Genomic DNA, 22315 nt, shown 5'->3' on the forward strand with positions numbered 1-22315 from the left:
TAAACATTTTGTTGATCCATTAAGATTGAGGCTCTCAATCTCTCCAAAATGAAAAAAGCCTCAAGGATTCCTACTTAAGAAAAGAAACATTTTCCTTGTTACTGTAGCTTTGAGTTCAACCTGTGCATATAAACCTCAAGGACAATCTGTTACACAACAAATAGGCAGCCGTGGTAATTTATCAATGGTGTGAAAACAAGACGTCACAAAGATGCGTCACTTGAAGCAAGACCAGTGTGAGGGGAGTTCACATTATCTCTTGGTAATCTCATCTAAATGCATAATTAAAACAAATTACATTCAACGATGTAAAGGGGAAAAGATTGAGTGTCCCCGGGGCTTTTCCTATATTTACAGCCTCTATAAAACACTAGTCTGTCAGCAACAGCCCCTCAGGCAACGTTTCCTAGACCTTGCCCTTGATGTTTAACTGGTGAATTCCAGACTTAGTGATTGGCAGATTAACACCCCCCCCCCCCCCCCACTGTCAGGCCAAGTTTTGAATATCCATATTGTGAGTTAATGTGGTGAGTTAAGACCAATCCATACCACGTCCGCTATGCGCTTGTGTGTGGAGATCCACCGGTATCCCCGTCTGTACAATTGCAACTTAAAATGATATTAAGATCGCCAGATGGCTTGGAACTCCTGGAAAGGAGTAGAAGGCTGGCCACGACAAGTGGAGATATTTTCGGGCTTGTTACATTATGTTACCGTCTGGAACGCCAGGGAAGTGAACCCAGAAGTGTAGTATGGATGCAGTCGTTGCACATCCTTGGTCTGCCCACAAGTCAAAGTGTTCTGCGGATAAGCAATGTGGAAAGTATGGATCGGCTTTTAACTGTGCCAGCAGCTGGATATTTCTTTCAAGCAATTGCCATAAGAGGTGAGGTGTAGTGCAGTCAAATCGCATTTTCCAGTCAGTTAAGTTGTATGTTATCAATACATTACACCTTTTGGATTTGTTTATTGGAGTGATTAATCCAATAAGCATTTCTCCCACAGTCAGTGGCGCAAATGCTGTTGAACATGACGGACAGCAGGTTATGAAAATTTAATTTGCAGGTGTGTTTAACCCGAGCATTACTTTGACTTAAAGGCAAGGCAGACTGACTCAAAGTGGATTGAGCTGTGATGAATGTGTCGAACTGCAAGGCAAAGTGCATCACTACATCCAGCAAATGCATACACCTTTGCACCTATACTTAGATGTAACGGGCGCCTTTATTTTCATCAGACCTGTCAATAACTCTGGCAACACAAGAATACATTGTTCACATATGTGATACTGACTCATCATGTTGGATTAGGATTTCTGTACTTCTTTAGATAATTAACAAAACGAAATTACTCAGACTGGTGGTTCAGCAAGAAACTACAATACTTATGTTACTCAACTTAATACACTCATTCAAACAAAGTGCAGAATACTTTGGACTGCTTTATGCTGAAAAACTTTTCACTCCCACGTTAACACCTCCAGGCTGTAGTTTTTTTTCCACCTTATTTGCAAGTCTTAAAAATGCGATAAACCTGAAGTATGTTCAGAAAACCCTCACAATCAAAGTCAATGCCGATTTCACACACACAAATTCCTGCCTTGATTCCAACAAACGGCTCATTAGCTGTGAGAAACCATCATTAAACACTAATATTTGTTATCTCGTAGTTTTGGAAGACATTCAAGAGGTGACCATTTGGTGTGGTTCATTTATTGTTGATATAATAATTTTGCCTTATTGCTCCACAGAAGACAGTTTCTCAGGCAACGATGTTGCCATGATGTTTATTAGTGGTCGTTTATTAACTTAGCAGTTCATCAGGAAGAAGCACGAGTTAAATTGTTGCTCGATCTCTGGCTTTGACAGCTGATATTGGTCGGCAAGCGACATAATGAAGATATAACAGATCCTTGGAAAATTTTTAGCCTTCATGTTTTTGCGCTCTAATGCTTTTCAGCTGAATAACTCCTTTCCCTGCACTTTGTGCCATTAATCTTTTACTTTGTGTTAATTTGCGGTTGCTTAAAGGATTGTGCAGTTTGCAAATTCCATGTCGGTCAGTCCTGGATTTAATCGTAGTTGTATCATCTCCTAAATTGCATATACAAATATAGTTGTTTGTAATGCATAACAAATTGGGTCATGGCTTTAAAATTGATGCTGTGGTGTTCAGTAGCATTTCCGTGCATGAGCCCCCTCCCTGACTTTGACATAGGAAAAAAAGCAGCCTAAAAATATCTTGCACAGAGTGCAAGCCGTCGCTCCCACTCCTTGACATATTAACAGGAAGTTTCACCAATTTGCAAGTTTGTTCATTCAAACTAGAGCTTTTGATCTGCAGATCTTTCTATGTTTACACTCAGTGATCAGATGATGGCTTTAAATTTGTTGTGCTATTAATACATTAAAGGCGGTATTTGCTGATGAAAGTCCAGATCAATATGTCCTTCCAAGTAAGCATTTTGTTGCATTATTGGACACTTCATAATGAAAACGTGAAGCATCCATGGGTACTGGGTCCTTGAACCCTGCAAACTACTGAGGCCATGTAGTCAGACTCATCAGTTTAGTGCCTCCCCCACTTGGGTACACTCTGCAGGTTAATTACTGGCGCTTACTTTCTGTAGACCTCATCAGAAAAGAGCAGGTAAAATTGAAGTGGCTCATACAGATGAACGCCCTTGTTAGACTTCAGTTCTTTATGATGTCTGAAGATTTTTTTTATTTTTTTATTTTTACAAACATGTGGGCTTCCTTTACAAGTTTACATCTGTTTCTTTCAACGACTACAGAAACTGTTCATTCTTTCTTGTCACCAAACACTTTCATTTTTGTTAAAAATGTTCCAACAGCTACTACAATTTCTATAGCTCAGCTGCGGAGTATATACTGGAATTAGTAAAGTCAATCCAGTGGAATAGTGTTTGGCAAAGAGTTGGTCTGCAAGTGCACATTGATTGATCAGAATATTCAACACAGAATAAAATCTATCCATACATAAGTTTTACTCGGCTTGTACAGATTATCTGCAGGGTTTTTAAGGAGCTGGTCAGACATTAGTTGTTTTAATCTAATCAATGAGGTCAGTCAAATTATTTATGAATTTGTCTGTCTTATTGATTTGTTGCTGCTCTGTAGTGGATTGTGGTTGTGCCGAGAGTAGGTTATCAGGAATGACACAAAGAAAATATTTTGACCGATCCAGCTTAATACATAATTTACAACATAGGTTATGAATCTGTTCACCTGTAAAACAGAGGGTGAGTTGTTAAAAAGCATGTTTGTTTGTTTTGTGGTTTTTATGTGATGCACGGTGATCAGATCTATAACATCAGTTATTTGAAAATAAGTAAAAGTAGATCATAGATGATTCTTATTTCAGCAAACAACCTGACACTTGCTATGTATAGCCATCATTTTATGTAATAGAAACCAAAAGCTTTAAAAACATTTAGTTAAATAGAATTATTTCAAACATGTGTTCAATTGGCTAAAAAACTCAAATTAGCCTGCCAATTTCTGCTGTGCCCACTCTGCATCACGCCATTTTTAAAATATCCTTTTACTGCTCTCTGTTTCAAAACCAATGGGCAATGAATGTTCTGTGACTCATTTTATTATTTAATTTTTTTTTTTTTTTATCTTACTTGATTGCTGGGACCGTTTGCTCATCTGTAGGTGTTACTGTGCTTTCATTGCTACCCTTGGATCCGATAAATCTAGTTTTAAGTAGTGAAAATCCATTTTTGCCGTTGCGCAAGAAGTTTAGGCAATCATCCCAAATAATATTCAGCTTCTGAAATAAATCTTGAACGCAATCACAAAATGCAGGGAATTTGTTGTAATTCTTTAAAACATTGAGAGGAAACATTGTATTCTGCTTGTGGAACGTGAAATGTCGTCTCCGCACTTATTTTGGTTGAAATATTAAAACTGCTATTTTAAAGAATTGCCTTTGATTCCTCAAAACTTGTGATGGGCAGTTTCTCTCGATTTTTAAAAGTTTTCAACAAGCTGAAGTCCGAACGTTACCTGGACAACTGGTAGACGTTTTCATCTTATAAACATCAACCTTGTTCGGAAATGTATCGCATTGACTTGAAAACAGATTTACTTCTTAAACGGTATTGGGATTCTACCAATCCCTTGTGATTTGACACATTCATCTTTGAATATAAAATGAGACGTTTCCATAAACTAACGGGAGATATATTGCAATATGTCACAATGTTCTGATACATTCATTTAGTTTGCTGACATTTTTTGGGGGGACAAACCATGCATGTATTGAACCAAAATGTAGTGAAAGCAAAACACGTTGTGGTCACCCATCAGTTAGCAAACACTTCATAGATTATAACCATTTTATTTAAAAAATATATGTTTTGAGGGGACAATGTTTTTTTTTTTTTCCAGTTTGGCACATCTTATCCACTATACAGATATGAAATTGTACATATTACAATACAAAAGGAAAATGGGAAGAAAAGCATTCATTTTGCACAAAGAAGTTGGGTAAGAGGGGATTGGTTGCTTTTTTTTTTTTCATTTTATTTGTTTTGTCTTTTTTTTTTCCTTTTAATTATTTTTTAGGCAGAGTGGGACAAGGGCCAGAGGATGACAAGAGGAAACAGAAACAATTTACAAAGAGCCAGAGTGCAAAGGGATGCATATTTCTACAAATTTTGTGGATTTCCAGTCACTTTAAGTACAACCGTAGTCTTGAACAGTGAAATGTCAAATGGTTGACACAACTTAATAGGAATTTCATAGACATCCCCATTCTCCGTGTTATCAAAAATGAGGTCCCTCCATAATGTTTGCTAAATGACATTAAGAAATATTCAACTCAATTTTGATTTTTGAACATGCAAAGACAGATTAGAAGGGCAGTAGTAAAAGCAGTGCGGAGCTGGAAAGAAACTAACCTGGAAAGTGGAGGTGCTTGGCTTTGGAAATATGATCACTATATGCAATGATTAATAAGAGTTCAAACAAAAAGTGTAGCGATTTTTGGTTTACATAAGCACTTTTAAGTTGGTGTAGGCATCCTATGAGCATGTGCTGAACCACATTGACACAAGCATTCTTTTAAAAAAAACTTCTTTTTTTTACGCCAAATTCAATAGAGAGACAAAGCCACCAATGGTACCTCGGACCTCCATCAGTGGAGGCAACAGCCATTGACCTTCATCCAAATTGCTTAAAACCGGACTAGTCACTGAAAGGTGCTGTGCTTTCTGAAGCATCTGGTCATCACGAGGACTGACTTCGATTAAAGCAAATTGCTAAAATTGAGAGGGAAAAAAAAAAAAGAAAAAAAGTGTGATACATCCACATATTCCAGTGTTAAAACTATTTTTTCCTTTTCAGTCGTTGGATGACTCACGAGTTGACGAGTTATGAAATTGTTGCTGCTGGGTAGTCACTGTGTGTCTCAAGCCCAAGGTGGGCAGCCTTTCAGTCACTCCATTCGCTCCTACCTTTACTTGATGAAAAGACGGTCATTGGTTTTAATAAACTGAGGCATTATCCCATAGATGCCCCCCTTCATCATCCCATCAATTCCTTCAATCCCTCTTTCTTTCACCCTGCCCCCACCTCCAAATTGAACACAAAGAAGTGCGAAGCTGCGGCAGCAGCTTTAGTCTGATGCTAATGCACATCCTCTCCCTGCTGCATACAAATGTGTCCTGACCCAGGCTCGCTGTTTGCTTATCACAGGATCTCCATTTGCTCTGAGGGTATTGACCACAGTTTAACTTGACACTTGAGTGTTAACCTAGGAACTGTTGTATTTATAATTGAACATAAATGCATTTAGCCACTGTAAATGACAAGATCCCTGACAAGAATGTCAGGATAAAAAAAGATGGACTTTTTTTTTTTCTCTCTTGTGTGCGTGTGTGTGGAACAGAGGAAAAATATATACTCAGAACTATTTGTGTGGTGAAACAGCTAAATGTTGCTGGATCACTGGTGTGGGTGACAGAATATTAGATTCTTTTAGCCCTGCCCTAATTGGTTCAATCTTGAGCCTGTCAGTCCTGATTAGTGTGTAAGCAGTAAGGAGCACGGGCTACCGGGAAAGGTTTTATATCCAGAATGAAATGCTCTCCTATATGGAATGTGCGCTGTTCAATAGCCTTTCACTTTCCGTCCTCACACTTCACTCGGCGAGCACACAGTGAAATGTACTTAACTAGGTTAAGATCTAGGAAAAATTGTAGCCAGTGTCTGGAATGACTGTGGACATAGTGTTCATTAAACTTTTAAAGGTCCAATCATTTCGCTTATGTCTTAGGTGATATAGACATCCACGGGTTTGTGTCCAGCTGTGTAGTTCATAGGAGATTAACCACGTTTTAGAGTTGCTCAATGTATCCCTCGGGTTGAGAATCTGTGTGGTGGCTTGCCGTCGTGGGTGGGAGCTCAAACAGCCAACAAGTTTCATCAGCCACGCAATGGCTATTTTGAGCTAATGTCTGATTAAAGAGAGATTTTTCCCCCCAATTCATATAGGTGAACATAAATGTTCTGTTCTCACTACTCATTCTTAGTTGCATTTCCTTCCCAAAAAGATTTTGGAATTGATTCAAGGTTCAGAAAACAGAAAATGAATCTCTTTTTGGCTAAAAGTAGATTTTTTTTGGGTGACTTGATTCGGCTCATTGAATTACTTCTGATCTGATTAAAGGAATTGTCATATATGGTTTGCTGGATATGATTCATTGGTATTCCCTCGCCATGTGAGAATTTCTCTTTATTTGTAGCATGTTGACAATGATGACATTTATTTTACAAATATGTCAGTTTGATATTGGTCTTGTTTCCCTTTGATCCATCATATTTGTCCAAAACAATAAAACCATGAAACAAAACATTATGGTAATTGAACCAATTCATTTGCCCCAGTGATTGAGTAATGGGCTTACAGTGCCAGTGGTGCAGTTAGAAACATGATTTCATATATTTACTTTTCAAAAAGAAACACGACATAAATCACATTTCTTTACTTAATCTATTCTGTTAGCAGAGGGCCATTTGGCGAAGTAGTTTCTCTGTGCTGCAGAATATAGAGACGATGTGGAGACAAATCTCACAGTTTACAATTTTTTTTTTCTTCAAAATGATTGCCCCTGCCTGTTATGAACAACCTTGCATTCATAGAAAAATAAATTTGTGACTATCTCTACACCATCCCCTAAACTTTTCGACCTCTGTCATTGTAGCAGTCAATGTTTCTCACATCGTATCTCACTTGTAGAAATTATGCTTTTTTTTTTTCTCTCTTTTTTTTAATTTTTTTTTTTACATAAACTGGGGGGGAAAAAAACAAAAAAAGCAAACCCTGTATCATCTGAAATGGTCAAATGACAAACCATATGCTCTAGGAATAAATACGAGTTCATACTTCACACTCTTTGTAAGGCAGCTGCTGACACTTGCACTGCCCGTAACCGTTGATGATCACGAGTGCCCCTTCCTCATGGCTGGGCTCATACTCATTATAGGGTACCTGTGTGGCTAGATCTGCCATGGGCTGCCTCTGCTGGGTCCTCATCTGTCTGCGGTTCTGAATTGCCGAACAGTGGCGTATTCGACGCAGGGTGGGAGGGCAGCACTTCCGTGAGATATACACAATGAAAATGATGAAAAAGAATGAAAACAGAAGGGCCATAGTTCCAATGATGACCCTATGAGTCATAACAGTGTTGTCCATAGTGGAGAAGTCATCCGTTACAGCTGCCTCTTCCAACGGAGCTGTAGTCGCTTGAGCAGTGCGTGGCGGTTGTGTTGTAGTTGATGTGGTAGTGACTGTGGTAAAGCTCCCAAAATCCTCTGCATAGTCCTGCGTGGGGGTCGGCTGTATAATTCCAAACAAGGAGCTTGTGATCTCTGCAAATGTTGTAGCGTCTGTGGTTGTACTGATGGTCTGAACAACTGGTGCTGAAAAATTCTGGCAAAGCTGGAATCCATAAACAGCGTCAAGTATTTCCTCACCCTGGGCATATTCAGGACTATGGCAGAGTATCGAATGTTCCCACCTTCCTTTGAAGGTGCTCAGCCAAGTCGCCAGGGAGCAAATCCGTTTGGTACATTCCCAAAGGTTACTAGACAGCCCAACGGTACCCAGAGACTGCCACATATCCATGACCTGGGGATCCAGACTGTTTAGTTTGTTGTTATCCAGCAGCAACATTTTTAAATTTGGCAGCGTTTGAAACACGTCAGGTGTCAGTACACGAATTTCATTTCCTGTGAGGTCCAGCTTCTCTAAAGTGGTCCAGGTCCATTCCATGCCACATGTTAGGTTGCTGATCTTATTCCACTGCAGATATAGAAACTGGAGGGCGACAAGGCGAGGGAAATGGGCCAAGTTAATCTTGGTCAGCTGATTGTGCTCCAAGTGGAGCTCTTTAAGCTTAATGAGCCCAGCAAATCCATTCCGGGCCAGACTCCTCAGACGGTTGCTGCTGAGGCCCAGATATTCCAGGCTACGACAGTCCCAAAATGCCCGGACAGGTGTGGTGCGAAGTAAATTGGAGCGGAGGTGGAGTATCTGGAGCTTCCTCAGTCCGTGAAACAGTTCTGGTTCCAATGCAGTCATCTGATTGAAGGACAGGTCCAGTATCTGGAGATTGATGAGGTGGATGAAGGTTGTGTTGGGCAACTTGGTGATTCGATTGGAGCTCAGATTGAGGTCCTTCAGTTTGTAGAGCCCCTGAAAGGCATCCTCTTGTACTGTTGTAATCTGGTTGTGGTCAAGGTGTAGCCAGGTGAGCTGGCTGAAGCCATAGAATTGATCGGGACTGAGCTCAGTGATGCTATTGTGGCGTAGTGACAACCCCAGGGCTCCCTTGTCCACACCATCTGGGGGTGCCTTTAGCCCCTGGGTGTCGCAGTAGAACTGCAGGTCCTCACAGCGGCATTTTTGAGGGCAGGTTGTGCACGATGCAGGAGACAGCAGGCACGCTAGGAGCATGCTGATCACACACAGAGCCGCTGGTGCAGGTCCCACCAATGGCCACCTTGAATGGAAACCTGGGAGGGTTTAAAAACAAGAAAATAAACTGTGGGGCGGGAAAGCTAATCTCTGCAGAGCACTTATTACTAATTCATGGTGGGGATTATGCTCAGGGTCTCGCTCATACATGTAGCAGTCCGGATATTTTACACTGACAACTTTCACAATGCATGTAAACAGTAAAATCTTTAGGCTCAGCTTAAGTGGGGATGTAATTTAGTCGGTCATCAAATCGGTTTTATGCATGTGCTGGACTTTGTTTCATCTGCTGAACTGTTTATATTTAGCTCATTTGTGCTCTGCAGTTGGATCTGAATACTAATATCCTCTTGAATCCTGCCATTTGTCAGTTCTTGCTGCAAGTGGATTTTTGTCTTTTAAATGTATAAATTTTTGAGTGTCTCAGATGTGCCGTCACCTTTTTATTTATGCAAAAAAACAGAAATGGTTAATTAAATTATCCTGCTAAGGACTTTCAGCACTTCAAAGATTTTCTATGAAACAAAATGGTATTTGAAATGTCGGCTCCGTCTTCCCAACCGGTGTGTCGGTGAAGAGAGAAAATGAAAGACCATTGCAGTAAATAGAATAAGCAGAAGAGCTTTTAGTCTTCAGCCTCCCTCACTCCTTACTTGTATTCCCTATTCATGCTCAGACCTGCCATATAAAGAGGCTAACTTACCCATTCTTTTGTGCACATCGGAGGCTGCATTCAACTGTCCTTTTCCACAGACTCTTGGAGCAACCAGATGGAAGAAAAATCCAAAGGGAAAAAGCCCTTTTGAATAAGCACAAAAGGAATCAGCCTCTTTGGGAATAAAGCAATTCTGAAGCCACCCAATTGAGGGAAAATATGAAATTCCATGTCCCGAGATTGTTTATTCCGGACGTTTTGCTTGAGTCTTTTAAATTCCAAGAGCAAAGAGGTTGAATCTTTTCCCTTCAACCCACGAATCCTTCAAATAAATAATTATATATATTTTTTTAAGTTGATCAGTTGCATCCAGAGCGACTCCAGCGAACCGACTCCCCCCCCCTCCCTTTTTCTTCTTTTTCTTTTTTTTGCCCTTTTGTTTCCCTTCCACCGCAATGATGTCAGCTCAGATGGCTAATTGAAGCTCAAGCGTTTCTGTTTCATGGCCGTGGTCGTCCGATCCTAACTTGTTGATGGCAGCCAGAGATCCTGCTTCCGACGCCGGCTCAGTCTCGGCATAGCCTCCGCAGAGCTGTGAGCGGAGCCCTCGTCTGCAAGCTGAGACGCAGGGAGAGAGAAAAAAGCAGCGCAGGGAGTCAGGGATGTTATTCTCTGCTTTTTGTTGCAGCCACTCACTGCTACAGAGTGGTGGCAGCCTGGCGTCGATCATCACTACTGTTTCTCTCTCTCTTTCCTCTCCCACACACACAAACACCCTCTCGCTCTCTTGCTCAGTCGCTTGCTCTCTGCCTCATACACAGTGCTCGTGCACCTTAGTCTTCCTCCACCTCCCTCTTGCATCCCCCTTCCCTCCCACTGGCTCGTCACCATCAGAATATTGATATCTTGAACGTGTTGCGGCAGCTTGCTGTTGAAATTAACCACAGCTGTAAATCTCTGCCTCGCCTTCCTGTTGCTTCGCAGCCACTGTGCATGAATGTATATTGGAGACATAAACAAAATAACATTACAAAGCAACATATAGTTTGTAACTCGTAGCTCCAATCGATAACAAAAAAAAAGAAAAAAGGGTGGAGGTCTGCTGCATTGTCAAATCTCCGTTTCGATGAAATATACCATGGCAGTACGAACATGTCTTTCTGATATTCATAATTTACATACCTTGAGTGCAGTGCTTTAATTTTTGAGCACGGACATGTGATGTATGGCCAGCTGCTCTGGAGTTAAATTAAGCTGGCTTTTAAACGTAATAGACAAAACCAGAGACTTGTTTGAAGATATGAACCACAAGCTGAGATCAAAGTAACTGAAATGTTGTGAACATGATTTTCTGTATGACTTTGAGCAAGTGGATTTGATTTGTGGTTTTGTTTGAAAAAGGTGTTCTTTCACAACCATTTAGAGTGCTGTGTTTAATTCTTAGTCCTTATACTCTTCAATTATTTAATGTGGGTGGAGATGGTTGCGAGGGCAATTGCATAAAATTAGATTGGAAGCAGCCAGACACCCGGGAAGAAACATATTAAGCGCGGATGATATTTACTTTAACTTGTCACCTTTTTTACTCGGGCGTCTCAGATTTTAACTGACCCACTATTTACTGAAGAGTGGCACCACCGTATCAGCTTCATCCAAATGTAATCATTCGATCACATCAGGTTGTTTGTGTTTTCTCAAGTATGGTTTGAGATGTTAAAACTAATTGCATGACCTGAACACAAAGGATAATGTTTCCATTGTGTCTTTGGCAGCTGATGGTAGTGAAGAGTATCAGCATTTTGATGCTGAATAGTTAACATTCAATGCTAAGTTGCATTCAAAGTCACTAAATGTGGGCAGAACTTTGAAAATGTCATTACAACCAGCTTTTAACTTCAATGACAACGATTTGTCTGCGCAGGTCTTGAAGCACGTTTCATTCTCTCTTGCTGTGAAATTTTTACCCAACATGTGGACTCTTAAAGTTGTGGAGTTGGAGAAAAGCATGACGAAAACACACGGCCCTTCAGGGAATAGTCCTTTCTCTCTTTCTCTCTTTCCTTTTCTTTCTTTGTTCCGGTCTCTAGTTTTTTTTTAAGTTGAAATTCAGGATTTAGAATAAAGGCACACGAAAAATGTTGACTTGACACCCAATTATTTGTTGAGCTTGGATAATTTTACACATTAATTTTCTCTGACTTTTCCAAATAACTCAGCAGACTGTCCGTTAGGTGATGCATGGAAACTCACCCGAGTTATCATAAAAGATACTGCAGAGAAACTGCCTTCTTAATAAGCACCTGAAGAGGTGCTTTTTGAACCCTCTGGTGTGGAAATGAAATGTATGCTAAGCATGAATGAAATAGGCTTGAAAGAGTAGGGGCAGAACTCGCCAAAGCCCTCCCACAGCACTGCATCCAGCCGGCACAAAATCACAGGGGATTAGTGCTGTTGGAGCTCCCTGGCCCCGTAACTATGTGCACAACCCCCCAATGGGCAAAAGGGCAGTGGGGGGATGGGGGAGGTCACTACCATAACCATGTATGGCGTTTTGTTGCACTTGATTTACACATTATACAAGGGGCACAGGCAAACCCCCCTTTTTGCCTTTCCTGCTCATCTCGATTTGCTCAAACGTCATGATTCGTCTGTATCGAGGCGTCTCTTACTCTTGTCTTCTGGCTGTTCATCTCTCCATCCTTCCTGAAACTTTCAGACTTTCCACACGTGCTTGAGCGGTTTGCAGAATGTGACTGAACATCTATCTCAGCTGGGTGCAGTGGTTAGGGTTTTGTCTAGTGCGAAGCACTTTGCTGTGCAACACTCATCTATAAGTGCTACTATGTGACAGTACAACGGTACATAATTTACACAGTTAACCTAGTGCAGCAAATTGTAAACTTTAATCAGCACACTTTCCCTTGCACCTATGAAACTGACCGACCACTCGTGCTCAGAAAAGAGAATTTTTTTTTTTTTTTTTTACTTTTTTCTTCTTGTGATTAGAAGTAGTACTTCCATTTTTGCAGTAATCTTTTACAAAGGGGACTAGTAGGTGAATTCAACACCAAGCTTTTCAAGGCATTTTATTATTGTTTGTTTCCCCTGCCTGAGAAAATGCAGATCTGTGATATCCTATAATGGCACTAAATCCCTTCTTCATCTCTGTTTGAATATAATCCAGTATTTTTATATATATTGAAATGAAACGCTACAGTAAAGATGCTTTTCTTCTCCCACACCCACCGCTGTTTATCTTTCATCCATTATTTTTTTCCCCCCCATTGTGTAAATTATTGGTTGAAAACTGTAGACTCCTGTTATGTGTCCTCCATGGATCTCTGTTGTGAGTCAGGAAATGAATCCAGTGTTTGTCAGGGGGCAGTAGGGCACTTTTGACAGCTGGTCCGTGTAGACTACAGCAGCTTCCAGTAAATAAAAGGATCAACTGAGGATCAGCCTGGGTATCTGTAGAACACTAGCTGGGCTAAAAATTACAGAATACTTTTACTCTCAGCAACTTCCGACATACATATGAATGAGTAGCTGTTTGTGCCCGTCTGGTCGTTTACATAACACACCCCTCATGGGGTTTTTCCATGCACATTCATCAGCGACAAAACAAAAAGTCCAGTAATGCTTACCCACTGACACATCTTCAGGAAGTTCTCAAGCTGGACCTGATTTATAAAGAAGCTGATTTGAAGTTCTGTTTTTAGTTAAGCTGTATGCAAAACTAGACCCAAATTATCCAAGGAGGGCACAGTTGAGGTCACAGCTGATGTATAGCAGAAAACTATTATCCAAGTAGCAGACTGTCTTTAGATGTTCTTTTTTTTTTTAATGAACATAATCACTCAATTCTGAATTGTATTGATTTTGTAAATATTATAAGTTATAACACAAGCTGACTTAAATGAAATGTCATTATTTTATATAACAGGATGAACAAATGTGTGACACATTGAGGGAAAAAAGTTTGAACGCAGTGTAAATGTTCTGGTATTATGGTTAAGGGGGGGGGGGGGGGGGGGGGGCATGTTGCTGATTGGGTCTTGATGATGAAACATTGCTCGATTGAAACATTCCCTCCTGATGGAGAAAAGCCCACCTCGGTCAGGCATGAAGGGCCACTGAAGGGTGTGAAGTGATGTCGATCATATGCTATAGTCTCATTCCAACACCTGAGGAGGGGCCTCGACGGGTGCGTTTGACAGCTCCTTCCACTCCCGTCATCTAAATGCCAAATTGAGGAAATAACTTTTAGAATAATGCCGGTCAACCTTCTATCAGACCTGTATCAAGCTTGTTATGGTTCCATGTTTTAACCGAATGCCTTCCCATAAACATGTTTTTTGCTTTCCTTCAGTCTGTATGTGTTGCAAAGATTGGTGTCACTGTGTCATACGACTCATTTATTCTTCATTTTGTTTGTTTTAGGCTGGAAGAAAAGACCGAAGCGATGCTTTGAACACCGCCATCGACAGGATGACGAAGAAGACCCGAGACCTTCGTAGACAGGTTTGTTTTTACCGAGCTACGTTTTATTAATTCACACCATCGACCACTTGCCCATCTGTTTGTGCGACCTGAAACTCGGTGTCAAAAACCAAGTCCACATATTGCCTGCTGTTCTAATGTAAATGAAAATGTTTGCAATCCTTCCGAGGATGGTGTCCGTCAATGTATGCAGGTTGCAAGGTCAACAGTCCCGGCTCATGTACACGAGATTAAATGTTTTCTTTTTTGATTTCTCATTTCACAGCTGCGCAAAGCAGTGATGGACCATGTCTCTGACTCATTCCTGGAGACCAATGTTCCTCTCCTGGTCCTGATTGAAGCTGCCAAAAATGGCAACGAGAAAGAAGTGAAGGAATACGCACAGGTGTTCCGCGAGCACGCCAACAAATTGATCGAGGTAATGTTGATGTCTGATTTGACTACCTTTTTTCCTTTTTCCAATCTTGTTGATTTCTCTTATAGAGAGCATCATTCTGTTCTCAGATATACCCTTGTTAGGGAAATTGGGAACATCAATGCCTCGGAAAAAAAGAGGAGGGGAATAAGTAGCATCTCCGTCTCTAATGAAATCACGGCCATTAACTTATCAGTTATTTTTCCACAGTGGTTGTCTTTGTGCTTTGTAGTGAGTTTGTCTCAGGTGTGCACACAGAATTCTTTTAAACAATGCTCACTGTCATCTGATGCAGTGATCTAATCGTCATTTTTAGAACAATGAGGGAAACAGTCTTTAGAGCTGCCTCTCCTGGGGGAGTCCATGACTACAGCTTACACACAGTACCATGTCGCAACTGCCTGGCTTTTCTATGTCATCAGCAATGTATGCATGGCAACTATATTGAAATGGAAAAAGAAGGTAAAGGATTTGGTTTGGCAACAAGCGAACCACAGCACAGGCAGTGCTCATTAGTGGTCTTTCCTTCAATTTATCCCAGGCCTGTGTCAGAGCTTCATATGCTGACATTTGAAAGGGACTTTTCCCCCAATGGGCAGATGACCACAAGTGTAGCTGGATCAGTTAGTGCAGCCAGGCTAGGGCAGGATACGCAGTCACCGGGGAAACTGCTGAAGCATCAGAGGGAAACGGGAAATCATGCTGGGGAGTGTACCCTTCAGTATTTCCTGAAGGTCTGAGTGTCAGATCTGCCATTAGAAGCACGTCATTGGTGGGCTTTGCAAATGCTAGAGACCTGCGTCAGCTTCCAGTAGTTGGGCAGAATTAGTGAAGAGCAGAATGTTCAAAATGGTTCAAAATGACTCATGCTTTTGAACCATTTTACGTACAACATTTTTTTTTTTCTTTTCACTTTCAATTCCTCGAATGCAGTTGGATGAGGTGGTGTGTAACCCAGCAGACCTGGCAGATATTAGCATTTAAATATGCATGTTGTGTGACGTCCAGCCAAGCATAGAAGATGGACCTTAAGATTGCTTTGCAGCAGAAACAAACGCATTAAAAACTGCACTCAATCAACCAAATGCATCATACCTATACAACTGAAGCAAAATGAACTGCAAGAAATCTTCCCATGCCATTTTAATAGTGACTGATTGGGAGAGTTGTCTCTGTCACGACTTGAACAGGAATATTTTACCCTCTTGTTCTCCATGTCTGTAGAGCTGAACTGCTTCTTCAGTTTAGCACTTCCTTAAATATTTATCTGTGGTCATATTTCATCATATTAAATCAGAACTGCATTTCCAAGCAGATTCACGGTACAAGAGCATGCGAGTGGCTTGTTGCCAACATTTGTTAGCATTAAATTTGATGCTTAAATAGGGCTCACTTTGCTGTTAAGTTAAACGATCACAAATGAATGCTGTCTCACACTCACTTGGAGTAACTAACCATCACAGATATTGGCAGAGCAAACTGATAACGGCGGCGTCAAGATAACAGAACAAAGCAGCTTCACTTCTTTCAAGACGTCAACCCGAAAGTACAGTTCAGCCCTGATTAGGCTGAAATCTTCCTGGTAGCCCAGTGTGATTGTACCCACTCAGTTGCATCTAATAAAACACTGCATGTTTGAGCCTGTGTCATTCACTGTAGCCACGTGAAACCTTAATTTTTCTAAATCCTGAAAGCTTTTGTTCTTTTTAAAACACTTCGATTTGCAGTCACTATATGAAGGCACTTTTAAATGACATAAAATTCATGTGTGCTTTGTGCATGTTCTATTGAAAGCTGCAGATAATAATGAGGCAGACAAGAGAGGGATGAAGATGGAAATACTTTAGATGCCTCTACAATGTGACTGATAAACATGGAAGGATTACAATCTAATGTAATGTGGAGATGGAAGCAGGAGGAAACTTACTCAGGTGAAAGAATTATTGATCCCTTAAATTGGAGCAAGTAAGACTTTTTGTGATGTGTATAAATCCACTCGTTCATCTTTTATTCCATTTGGCATCACCAATGTTACAATTTGTCTTTTCCGATCTCTGTTTTGCTGCTTCACCTGATTATGATTCTCTAAAACGCACAGTGAAATGCAATGTCATTTCTCAGAGGAAAATATAATTGTAGAGCAAGCCGACATGGCTGCAGCCAGCTGAGCAAAAAAGCAATTTACAGTGGAAGTTGTGGCTTTCACCTCTCAGTGAAATGTTTGACATTTTACTGCAAAAGCATTGTGCAACAAGGATACTATAAGCTGCCCTGCCAAGTTTCTGCTGAACGCTACAGATGCAAATGAGTGGAGTCGCGGTGTCCAGAGTGAGAACATGTTCAGTACTATGACGTGTAAGAAATAAATGTCCTGTACATGCAGGACGCTCCCTTTTCATAGTGGTAGGAGCAGCAAAAAGCCACGGACCTGAAGCTTTGTCCGTGATATCATGAGTTGTACAAGTGTAGACTGCTTTAAGGCAAATCACCCATTAGCTCACACACTTGTTTGAAAGCCACGTTATGACTGACCCATATTCACAGAATGAAGAGAAGAAAGACATGGATTCAATTTGACATGCACCGAGCTGGTAGGCTCTCAACCAAGCAAAGAGATTGACGTGACATTAGATAGGGGTGTAGTTGACGTTATTTGGCTATGTCCGATGTTTGTTTGGAGAACACATTCTGACAAATGAAGAGACGGAGCTCTACCTCCACGGACCACTGATCCAATTGAATAATATAATTAGTTGTGGAAATGTCCACAATTTACTTTGAGTAGACTACTTTAGTTTTATATTTGATTGTTACAATACAGTTCTAGTAATAACTGTTAAGGTGGTATAACGCAATCATACATCCTCACTGATGCATAACTTGCTAGAATAGATGGATACATTTGCTGTAGCAATACAATGAAGAGACGATTTTCTAATACAATTAGACATGCCAATGCAATGTATTCACACGGATGCAATTTTAGCATATCTTCTTGGCTAGTTTCTAGTCAGTGGGCTGATGCAATGAAAAAAGCGTTTGTAAAGTGCAATCACATTTCCTCGCAGTCTGATCAGTTTAATTGTGATCCTCACCCATTGCAAAGACCAGGTGTTATTGGATTATGAGGTGCCCCCACGAAGGCATGACATTTATTTTCTAAATAAAAATAATAAAAATGCATGAAATTAATCCACTGTTGCCATGGAGACACAGATGCAGAGATGAGCATGCACAACCAGACATAACAATCGACGCTCTCCAGTGTACTCAGGATATTTTTCACACGGATCTTCTTTGCTATCGTTGGCATATAGGGCCTCTCATGGGTTCTGTTTGTTTGTGTAATAAAAGCACACATGTGCTCAGTGAACAATACACTACATTAACAATGGTGAGTACACTGACTTCATATGCACAGACGACCAAATTGGATTCTATTACTGTGACCACGAACTACAGAGTCCAGGAGAACACTGACCGTCATGACACTCTGGATGCCGCCATTGTTGATATTGTCTATCGACTCATGCAGGTGCTTAAGAACTATTTACCATGACCATGGTGCTCTGATCCAGAGTAGTGTCCCCCCTCCCTGTTTACTCAGGGATGGAGTCAGAGCATTTCTGAAAAGTTCAGCCATTTTCAAAAAGTTGTCTTTTCAGTGGCTCCAATCACCATTGTTGTGTAAATGAGAGTCAAAACTCAACATATAGGTTGGCATTTTCACTGTGAAATGTTTTTGTGTAAATAGTACTTCATACTGTGATTCGTCTTTGTGATGCTGCATTTCAAAACTTTTTAATGGCTTATTGGTACGAGCTTGTCACTGTTTGTCGCATCTGACATTTTATTATCAGTCAAGTGCCTGTCCAATTTCTCCAGTTTCTGAAACTTCTAATGGGCCAGTACAGTTATTTGAAATCTTTATCATCAAATGAAATGGACATCATCGATCAGAAAAACCGACTTTGTTTCATCCGATTTTGACAGGAATATCTGTCTGACTCTGTAGGCTTATGAAGCTTTTGCTGTATTCGTCTGCAGAAAGTGAGTGTTAAACTGCATTATGGTAATTGTTTGCATAGAGTCGGTGGACTGACTCCTCCGACACTTTAAATGACATGTACACTGCATTGCAAGTGGAGTGGTCCCCCCCCCCCCCCCCACACACACACACACACACACAGAGTTTGTAAAAGCTTATGTGAAATATCATGAAAGTAAAACTACACATTTCTCGATAAAGTGCCAGTTTCTTTATGTAACCACGGCTCTCAACTCTCCTCATGGATTACTGACTGTTCTCCCTGTGGTCCCTGCATGTGTTTGCATAGCGATGTAAGATATGTTTATATCAATGTTTCAGTGCTTCACCAGCACAGTGGAATAAGTGCTTCTCATCAGCAAAACTGCTCAGGAATTTGAGGTGGGGGGGTTAGGCATCTTCAAGAGCTGAGGCTGAGGAGAAGATCTCTCATACACTCATCCACTCAAGCAGCCAGTGAGGCGTTCCAGCACCTTAATAGAAAAAGCTCCCTTTTTTTCTTTCTTTAGAAAAAAAAAAAGAAAAGTGTTACTTTCACAGGTTTGTCCCACATTTATGTGCTTTTATATTTACTTGCTGAGATCTCCCTATCCCAGATAAACAGTATATTTCAACATCACTCTGATGAGATCATCACGTAGCCTGGCTATAAACCTGTTTTCCATCCTTATTTCATAGAAAATATAATCGCGGCCTTTTTGGCTATAGACTTTAATAAGGGTTCCCATGTTTTGCATTTACCTTCCACATTCTGCTTTGGTGTTTGACTTGTGCAAGCCAGTCCCCGTCCAAGCTCCGCTGTGAACGCGTTTGGCGACAAAAAATGACAATGACCATATGTTTTCAATGCGATGGTTAAACTAGACTTTAGTTTACAGAGTGTGCTAGTTTCACCGGTTCTGTTGCTTCATGACCCAGATCTCATTAATCACTTTGAAATATATGATATTACAGATTGACAGCTGAAATATGCAAATATAACCCAAGCCTTTAAAAGGACAATCTTGTTTCTGTGTTAGCACATTTTTTTCCCCCCTTTTGTAATTGATTATATTTCAGCACATATTCTGTCCGTTGGATAATCCCACTTTGGCACAGCTCCTCGTATCCCAGGCATTCTGTTACAACATTGTTGCCAGCACATCCCAACCAACAAATGGGAATCTTCAAAGTCTCTGACCTAAATTTGAGTGACTCTGAGTTAGATGCATATTTTTACTCTGGGAGATGAAAGAATATATTTCCAAATAATCGTAGGGGAGCGTGATTTGTTGGTCAGTATGGGAAAATATACTCACAAACCATAAATGTTGGCAGCTGCATGTGAGACTTGCTTAGCTCAGCACCCCAGTTCTCATTCTGCTGCTCAGTTTCTGAAAGTGTCAGGGATATTTGCCTCCCTGGAAGCGTAATGGCAATCTGGCAGCCCAGTGATTTAGTCACTGAGAGTAGCCACATCTTTTCGTTTACCAGCCACTATTTACATTTGATGAAACCTGCTATTTTGAAGGGTGACACAATAACTGAACTTTTATTTTATCTCTTCATTTACAGTTTTTGTTTCCCCCCCCACCTCTACATTTTTGGTCTCCCCCTTCTGTGGCATCATATTGTATCACTTTAGCAGCTTTATAAATTAATCCTCAGCAGTGGGTTTGTATTCCTCTGGGATTAGTTTTGTTGCAGAGTTGCTCTATTTCTGATGGAGGATTCCTAAACCAGGCTACTATAATGAAGTTATCCGAGGTTATTTATGTATTCATGTATTACTTTTTTTGTTTACTGAATAAGTCTGAGTCTCTGTTTGTGGCTGAACAAAAGCTTTGTGTGTGTGTGTGTTTCTTGTTAAGGTGGCGAACCTGGCATGCTCCATTTCCAACAATGAGGAGGGAGTGAAGCTAGTCCGAATGGCAGCATCTCAACTGGAAGCTCTCTGCCCCCAGGTACTTAGCAGTTTCCCTTTAACTTCCACCCAGCTCACTGATGGAGCACATCTTCAGAGCTCCTAACACCGCCGTCCTCACACAGTGAACATTTATATATTCATGTATGTGTGTTGTTTTTTATGTTTTTTTTTTCTTCCTGCATCTAATGGATCAATGAAATCCACTCTTCAATTTTCATCATTGCTCAGGCCTGGGAACAATCTTGCTCAAACACATGTGTTAGTGGTGGAATCAACTGAATAATTAATCAAATTAAGGGATTTGTAAATCAGTTGGATTCTAAATGCATCTCTGTATTTGATGCAAGCTATTTCAGTTCAAACAGAATGTAGTAGACAAATGAGTCAATGAATGGACATGTGTTCACACTACAAAATCATGTTTGTTTATGCCTTTTTTTTAATAACGATGGTTGTATGTTTAAATATAACATTAGGACTAAACTTGACGTTAGCTTGAGCACCCAGGCTTGCTGCTTGTTTAGCATGAGGGTGATTCAAAAGACTTGAATTATATTCTTTGGCAAGAAAATGATTTGTTTCTCGTTGTGTGCACAGTCATAGTCTCACCCATTCTCCCATCTGATTTATTTATTTTTTAGCTGACAGTCTACCTGGCTGAGCAATGTCTGCTACTCTGCATTTAACACTGGGGTTGTTTGCTTGAAGGGACACTTCCTCAGGTGCAAGAAATGGTATATGTATAAGTAATGTGGTAACGGTAATGTGGTAACGAGTGTTATTTTTTGCTGTGGTTAAATAAACAAAATTAACTTGTTAAAGCCTTAGTATTTAAAGAAATTGCCCCATTTTGAACATGCAATGAAATCGAAAAATTTAATGTGCACTTAATAGAGATGTTTTTTCTTGCAAATCTTTTGATCTTTGAACCACCTTATCACACATGTTGCCACACCAACTATCAGGCCCTCATCTGTACTTCAGGGCCACGCCAGCTCTCTCAACCGTTCTGCTGCTACTGCAGCTCCTTTTAATCTCATCTGACTCCCATTCATCCTGAGCTCTGATACTTACAGCTGTTCCTTCCTCCCCAAAATAGGCAGCTCTTGGTTTTGTTCCATTCACTTCACACACAGCGTGTCCATAATCACTCCAAGGAGAGCGTTTTCTTCCTGATGCAATTTTAACATTAATGTAGGGGGAATGGAGGGCTTCGTGCAATCAACCTATGCTAATGTTGTGGCTGAAGGCTGAGTTGTAATTGAGCTGTAATGGTTGTAATTGGGTGATTGCAGGTGATTAATGCAGCGCTGGCCCTTGCTGCCAAGCCCAACAGTAAGGTGGCCCAGGACAATATGGATCTCTTCAAGGAGCAGTGGGAGAAGCAGGTCCGTGTTCTCACTGATGCTGTTGATGACATAACATCAATTGACGACTTCCTTTGTGTGTCCGGTAAGTGTGACCCATCAGTCATATAGGAACAAGATGATTGTTTTATACCTTTGGAACGGTCTTGGTTTGTTCAACTTTAACAAAGAATTTATTGCTAATCTTTAAAAGCAGCTTTACTTCCTCTAAAGATCTGTGGTTTGAGTACTTACTAGCGAAGCCATATGTCCCCTGCCTGATTGGGCCCCACAGATTAAAAAGGAGAGGAATCAGCAGAACTACATCTGAAATTGACATCCTGTCATGTGTTAAAGCGCACAAATGGTTTGTCAGGCATACCCTTAAAGAGTTCTCATTAAGCATTAAGCAGAGTGACTTCTCTCACCTCCAGCC

The 22315-nt window shown here is 40.7% G+C and overlaps 2 protein-coding genes across 2 annotated transcripts in view; one reads left to right on the forward strand and one right to left on the reverse strand.

Annotated features, from left to right (window-relative positions):
- The window catches only part of ctnna1 (catenin (cadherin-associated protein), alpha 1), a 78760-nt gene that overhangs the window by 29853 nt on the left and 26592 nt on the right, over positions 1-22315 (forward strand). The window contains exons 8-11 of the mRNA XM_080502653.1: positions 14105-14185; positions 14430-14582; positions 20478-20570; positions 21829-21985. Coding sequence (XP_080358779.1) covers positions 14105-14185; positions 14430-14582; positions 20478-20570; positions 21829-21985 — 484 coding nt within the window. The remainder of the gene's footprint in view (positions 1-14104; positions 14186-14429; positions 14583-20477; positions 20571-21828; positions 21986-22315) is intronic.
- Positions 7411-12305, reverse strand: lrrtm2 (leucine rich repeat transmembrane neuronal 2; the record flags this gene model as incomplete). The annotated part of the gene is made up of 4 exons (XM_080502376.1): positions 7411-9047; positions 9713-9808; positions 10192-10282; positions 12243-12305. 4 exons carry the CDS (start codon positions 12303-12305, stop codon positions 7411-7413), a joined length of 1887 nt encoding a protein of 628 aa, XP_080358502.1.

The sequence above is a fragment of the Blennius ocellaris genome (assembly GCF_963422515.1).
Source record: "Blennius ocellaris genome assembly, chromosome: 9".
In the NCBI taxonomy this organism is placed as follows: domain Eukaryota; kingdom Metazoa; phylum Chordata; class Actinopteri; order Blenniiformes; family Blenniidae; genus Blennius; species Blennius ocellaris.